The sequence below is a fragment of the Cydia pomonella genome, unplaced genomic scaffold (genome assembly GCF_033807575.1).
Source record: "Cydia pomonella isolate Wapato2018A unplaced genomic scaffold, ilCydPomo1 PGA_scaffold_162, whole genome shotgun sequence".
Lineage (NCBI taxonomy): Eukaryota > Metazoa > Arthropoda > Insecta > Lepidoptera > Tortricidae > Cydia > Cydia pomonella.
The window spans coordinates 251,078-258,368 of record NW_026907804.1 but is presented as its reverse complement, the minus strand read 5'-3'; the positions used below and the strand labels follow the sequence as shown (position 1 = coordinate 258,368).

At 41.7% G+C, this 7,291-nt stretch overlaps 1 protein-coding gene across 3 annotated transcripts in view; it reads right to left on the bottom strand.

The window, feature by feature from the left end:
* LOC133533412 (sodium-independent sulfate anion transporter-like) overlaps nt 1-7,291 on the bottom strand; it is a 37,258-nt gene continuing 29,967 nt past the window's right edge. For all 3 annotated transcript variants that reach the window (XM_061872387.1, XM_061872386.1, XM_061872388.1), the window contains 3 exons: nt 6,941-7,081; nt 6,338-6,483; nt 1-2,622 (listed from right to left, as the gene is read on the bottom strand). In XM_061872387.1, the coding sequence (XP_061728371.1) occupies nt 2,230-2,622; nt 6,338-6,483; nt 6,941-7,081 (680 nt within the window). In that variant the 3' untranslated portion in view covers nt 1-2,229. The remainder of the gene's footprint in view (nt 2,623-6,337; nt 6,484-6,940; nt 7,082-7,291) is intronic.

Sequence of the window (7,291 nt, the reverse complement as noted above, 5' to 3'; positions counted from 1 at the left end):
TTAAGTGTGTAACCCTCATAGAGTTTATTAATTTGTTCTTAGAACACAACATTATACTATCCCGCGCGCCAGGCGCGCTCCTCGTGCGGTGCCGGCGTCGCGCCCACAGCCGGGGGGGGGGGGGGGGGGAGGCATCCATGGCGTCTCTTATTACAATAATATTATCATCACTCCTGTCACTTATTTATTTAAATCATTACAAAATATTAATCCTAAGTATCAATCAGTTTATACGATTTTATCCATTAAGTAGGTATATCATTTAATAACTATCCTTCACTTGACTGCCTTCAATACATAAATCAGTTAAGAAAATAGTTCCATCTGGTATTTATTCTATAGGTACTTTACAGGTACTTGTAGATATATGTAGTTTTGTTGTAATGATCCTGTCAGTCAGAGCTGCCGCTGCTGGGGGAGGGGGTGCGGGATCGGAGGGAGGGGGAGGAGGGGAGGGCGGCGCGGCACCGGCGCTGCCCTCTGTAGGCCGCTTAAAGCTTTACAACTTAACTTTTCACTATTAACATTATATCCTAAGTTGTACTTTATTTATCTATAAAATAAATAATTTACGTTACGATATCATATCACACTGTAAGAACGTTTTCACCGCGCCAGCGACGCGACTTCACAGCTCGATGTACCGCGTAATATTCCGATTCTACTCAAAGCTTTCCTTAACTAATTATATAATAGACAAATTATAGTAAACACTCCTATATTCGAACAGGTACCAGTAATGGGATGGTATAGACAAATCCTGATGTAAAACAAGTATTTACCATCAGTTTTTAATCGCCGGCAACATTTTACAATGAACAAGAGCCAAAGAGCTGCTTAAGTTTAATTTTCCATTGATATTTGTTAGTTTTAAGATTAATGGCGCCATACATCTCATGACTGGAGCAAAAAACATAGTTTTAATTGGTTAATAATATTGAAACCAATTGCAGTAGTTTTCATTAAATACATTGAAAACATAAAGGACGAATTGGACATTCATCTTTTGAAGCATAAAGCGGTAGAAATTTTACAGATGTCGGTGAAAAATCAAAAATACTCAAAATTTTCTCTTAAATGTCTCATGATTGGTGCCGTTAACATCTTTAATAAATCACCAGTTTACTATTACGAGGCCAAGTAGCCTTCGTCGTTCACGATGAACTTTTTAAATGTTAGTGAAAATAGTGACTTTACAAACGATTCGTGGAGGATTGGCGGTTAAAAGAGTAACTAACATAACCGTGTTTATGTTTACTACATTAAAATAAGGAAAATTAAGCAATAGATAATTACATTCACATTACAAAAGCATGTTTACAAAAAAAAATCATGTTTCGTGAAATCCTAATAATACGATTTAGATTCCTTAATAGAAGTTTCCTAAACATCCCCGTAATAATGATAAAGTGTATATCAGAACGCGAGCAAGCGCGGCACTCGGCCGCCGTTGGGCGCGGGCGCGGGAAACCTCCGCTACAATGATCATGCGAGCCATATTCAGCTACGTAACTTGTTATATTAAGTACTCAAATTAAATCGGTGTGATATTTGACGTGTCTGAATATGCCTCGAGGTCGCACTACGTGCGATGCGTACAACGATAGTAAATAGAGGAAATTTAGCGACCTCCAGCTGCAAAGTACCACTTTATAGCATTATCACAATGCTAGTATTGAAATGCATTATCTGTCGGTTGACTTAGAACCCGAACTTCCCTATTTATAAGCGGTAAAAATGACCTAGTGAATATTCCGTGGATTCTTTAGAACTGGTGATCGCTACGTAAATTTATTTAAATATTTATGATAGAATGAGACTTGTATTAATTACGAGCTAGAATCACAACGTGGCGCAAGGCGCGTTACTGTCTAAGTACGATCAGTCCGGTCCGGGGCCGACTCGCGACCTCGTCCCGTCGGCCGGCCGGACTCCTCCGCCTCAACACTTCTAACAAAATATATATAGCTATGAATATAGTCTCTACTAGTCTAGTCTGACGCCCCGCGGAGCGGGCCGGGTCCGCGCCGCGGGCGTGCGATTTTACATCGACGCTATCACGCGTCGATCAGTTCGGAGCTCACTCTAGGGAACGTATTTACAACATCTAAATAATTAAAATTTTAGTAACAATATATGTCTCTGCGTCTAAATATCACTCACGACTGTCAATCGAATCTCAAAAATATAGTCATCAGCCTGTTTTCCCTCGGGAGCGGCGGCCGGCGGCTACACCTGGCCGGCGGGCGGCGCCTTGCGCGGCCGCAGGCGCTCGTCGGCCGCCAGCAGGCGGTCCAGCTCCTCGTCCTCGTAGAACGTCACGAAGTGCTCCGGCTTGGCCACGGCCTCGAACAGCGAGCACACGGACGGCTTCACGTTGTAGAAGTACAGCGGCTGGCGGCGCGCGTGGAAGTCGGCCGTGAGCTGCTGGATGGACTTGGCGGCCGTGAAGTCGGCGCTGTAGATGTGCGTGCACTCCAGCACCACGGGCGGCGGGCCCGCGCCCGCCTCGCACGCGCCCGCGCCCGCGCACTTCGTCACCAGCCTCTTCACGTAGTCCACGGACGGGAACATCAGGCAGCGGTCCGGCGTGATCATCAGGTACTCCACGCCGCGCTCCGTCTGCAACCACGGCACGGATTAAACCACGAGCCGTCCCGACTCTCCGAAACGCTATATCCTGATCGATCAAATGTAAATCCCACCAAAAACATTTCCATGTACAATGTTGCCAAGACGAGGCTGTAGGGCTCGCACTGTCAAAAAGTTATCAGATCTCACATAGAGCCAAGTCTCTAACTCGAAATGCCCCGACTCTACAATCCCTAACTTCACTAACTCTACATCTTAGTCATAATATGTGGCTTGCAAGTTTCGCAACCGTCACATGGGCGTAAGTGAACAATTTATTCACTGTTCATTACTTGTCTGTTATTCAATAGTACATTATGCAACAACGGGTGTAAGTGTGCAACGAGATTTTAATAATCTTGCGGCTATCGTGAATTAAAGACCCAAGTTTGCTAATTTTTTTACCCCCGGAGTCACATACAATGTTTTTCATCACACTTGCGAAGAAAAAACTAAATTTTTAGCAAAGTGTTTTTAAAAACAGTAATATTTTAAACATTCGTCTGCCAAATTGTAATTTTTTGGCAGGTTAGGCATCGAAGGCCTTCCGGCATTCAGCCGCGATTGAAAATATTTTAAAAGGCTATTAAATTAATCAAATTAAATATTTTTAAACATAATAAACAAAATTTTTGAATTATAAACGTCAGTATTTTCAAAGTAAAACAACTCATTTATACCTACTTGGTTCGTATGAATTAGTGACATAATAAAAAAATGCTCTAACCCATTCTTGAGCTATAGTTATATGTAGTTTTTTTTTTCACAATCCATAACTCCCAAGCCTTTGTCCTTCAGTACACCTGCATGAAATAAGATCTTTTTCGGGCAAGTGTGATGAAATAGTTCTTTTAGCAACGAAACGGCCAAGTTACTAATCTTGATTAAGGTGTAGAGTGTTTGAAGTTAGAGATTGTAGAGCTAGAGCGTATGATTTCTTATTGGCAACATTTTCAATGACAGTGTATTTGGTGTTATTTCAATTCTATTAGTTTTTACTAATAGCTTTATCGCTTTATTTAAGGAGTTGGGTTTTTTAAACCAAAAACTCGTATTTTTTAATTTGTAATATATATAATAAGAAGTCTGTGTACTTTTCAGATCTCTGGCATAAAATTAAGTTGGAAGGGAAAGCCTACAAACCTCCATACCCTAATTTAAAGGACGGATTTACAAAAAAATCCTAAAATATGTATTATCCTGCCTGACATATCAACACACAGCCTAAACGGCTGGTTTTAGAGAATCCAAATTTGGCACGTAGGTTCTTTACAAGGTCTAGGGGTGCACTAAGAAAGGATTTTTCAAAATTCACCCCCTAAGGGGGTGAAATGGGGGTCCAAAATCTGTATGGGGAAACAAGATTAGTTACACTATTTTATTCGAAACTTTACAAGAGTATTCCTAACGATAAATGAGTAAATATGTGTTTCAGGTTTTTTGAGAATTCAACCCCTAAAAGGGGGAAATATGGTGAAAAAGTCTAAAAATCAACATGGGTATTATTTCTATGGTTTATCGGGTCGCTGATTACGAAAATAAAAACGATTGTACAATCTAACGAGGTGGACGTGGAATACAAATCCCCTGTTGGGGTGCGAGGTGGTTGAAATGACTAAATATCAATATGGGTGTCGTTTTATGGTTATTTGGAACATTATTTACGAAAATGGCATTAAATGATTTTAAAATTTAATATTGTATGTCATATGTGTGACCTAAACATACCTATACATGTTTTGTTAGTCAACTAAATAAAACTACGTTACATTACATTAAAGTTTTACAGAAACTACTTCCACGATGAACACAGGTATCGATAGGGTTAACCTTAAACTACCATTAGAAGTAAGGTTTTAGTCTCATGGTAGTCAAGTGACAATAATCATTTAAATAGAAACCGTTTAGTCTCCGATACCGTGCAACGTATCAACCCACTTTGTAGCTTTACAGCAGCATTGTAAACCTTAGAGCTAAGGACATCACCGAAACGCCTATCAAATGCAGTGTTGACTGTTGGAATAGGTAATTTAAAAATGCGTTTAGAGAGCAATTCAAAGTAATTATCCAGTTTAAACGCATATCTATGCATTGAGAGGCAAACCTTGTGTATGTAGAGCTGTGGGACTGTGAGGACTTGGGCTTCGGCGTAAGATTACCAAGCCTAAGTTAATATGAGGGTTTAAAAGAACGACGAAGTTCTTCACGAAGAGGTAGGTAGCCCTTGTGCTTCGCTTGGCTCGTCTTGGCGAGAGCTCTACCGTGCTCCCGGATACAAATATGTACGTAATGTGTGGAGGGGTGCTAAGCTAAGGGTGTTGCTGACAGTACCTGCGCCAAAGATGGCCCGGATCTTAAGCATGCCTACCATGGAAACCAGGAAGTGAGTCCATTTAACTTTCAAGATTTAACCCGTACAAACATACATAGTTGTATAAGTACAAACTACTAGTACTACTAGTACTATTGCAAGTTAAAAAAGCTCGTAATAATATAAAAAAGAAACGAGGAAGTGGGTAAAATTCAACTTTCAAGATTTGACCCGTACAAACATGCATAGGGATATGGCGGTGTCGCGTGTTTAGAGTCAGCAATTTAGATATTTGGTATTTAGTATAAACGAACATTAATAGCAGTCAGTCGTTCCGATTTCCGTTCCGACCCGCCGCGGGCGACTGCGCGCGCCGTGTGGGCGAGAAGGACCGCTCCCGAACATATACGAACACACCTTACGAGAAGAACCGCTCCCGAACATGTACGAACACACCTTACGAGAAGGACCGCTCCCGAACATGTACGAACACACCTTACGAGAAGAACCGCTCCCGAACATGTACGAACACACCTTACGAGAAGGACCGCTCCCGAACATGTACGAACACACCTTATAAGAAGAACCCTCCCGAACATGTACGAACACATCTTACGAGAAGGACCGCTCCCGAACATGTACGAACACACCTTACGAGAAGAACCGCTCCCGAACATGTACGAACACACTTTACGAGAAGGACCGCTTCCGAACATGTACGAACACACCTTACAAAAAGAACCCTCCCGAACATGTACGAACACACCTTGCGAGAAGAACCGCTCCCGAACATATACGAACACACTTTACGAGAAGGACCGCTTCCGAACATGTACGAACACACCTTACAAAAAGAACCCTCCCGAACATGTACGAACACACCTTGCGAGAAGAACCGCTCCCGAACATGTACGAACACACCTTACGGACCGACAGGGTTCAGAACGACCGCGGCCGTAGCGCAGGGCAAACATTGCACACATAACTTACTAGTATCGATACCGCGGCACCGCTTGGTCCTGGTCTTGCATATTATAGTAATAACTTAATATTTCAATTTTAACCTTTTTTTAATTTGGAGTCGTAATAAATAGGTGTTATAAAAGTGAACTTTGTTTACTTTATCTCCTAATAGAGTCACCCGCACCTAAAGCGGTGACCCCGACGTGATATGAATACCTAACCTTTGATTTTACCTTCAAATCTTCTTATCTTCAAAGTTACATACATTGCAATTTAAATAAAAGCTTGTACTCGTAATAATAATAAAATAACGATGGGCCTTCTCTAGCGCAGATACCTTAGGTTACGGAGCCCAGATAGAAAACTACCACAACTCTTTATACCTGACGCCACTGGCCACAAAAACTCATCTGGTTAGTCTCTCGAACTCACTTTCAGCATCTCGACGGTGAACTTGGGGCGCGCCGCGTGGTAGAGGATGAAGATGATATTGACGATGACGCCGGTGAGGATGCCCATCTCCAGCGGCAGCGTCAGGCACAGCACGAACGTGCCGATGCCCGGGATCAGGTCCAGCTCTGAAACGGCGGAAACGAAATTAATAAATAGAAAATTCTTTACTTAAGAATTATGATAGTTATTAAAATAATAAAAAAATAAAAACACGAATGCTTCTCTAAAATGAACTGAAAAGTTAATACTAATTATAAAATTGACAATCAGGTTTTGTAGGGTTACATATCTCTGTGACTGTATCTACACGCTCTTCGTCTGAATTTTAAATATTTCACTTCAATTTTATTGACCCCCCCCCCCCACCCTCCTTTTTCCACGACACAAAAAAATTGCATTGTACGTTCAAAGTCTTCAGAAAAACAATTTTTTAACATACAGGAAGGAAACGAGTAGATGAATCGCCTGTTGGCAAGCCCTTTAAGATGGGAGCACGCTTTTTTCTTTTCTCGATTTTTTTATTATTCGAGAGCATATATGAGCTATTTGCTACTTAGAAGCTCGCTTAGTATCTGTACTCACTTTTAGCTCTCCACATGGGCTTGACGACGTGGTACTCCACCATGAAGACGATGGCGGAGATGATGACAGCCGCCAGCGCCGCCTTCGGGATGAACTCGAAGTACTGCGTGAAGAACTGCAGCGCCAGGATCACCATGATGCCTGCGGGGAGGAACGCACCGGTCAGCGGACGGGTGGACGCGGTAGGGACTGGCTATATGGCCATTTTCATTTTCATTTGTAGTTCAAAGCGCGAGTTAAGTTGTGTTTAAGTCACAGGACCTTATAGATCTCCAAATTTAATGTAATATTAACCATAACGACTATACCTCTGTGTTATGTTGTAGTAATTATTTATTTTAACATTATAAT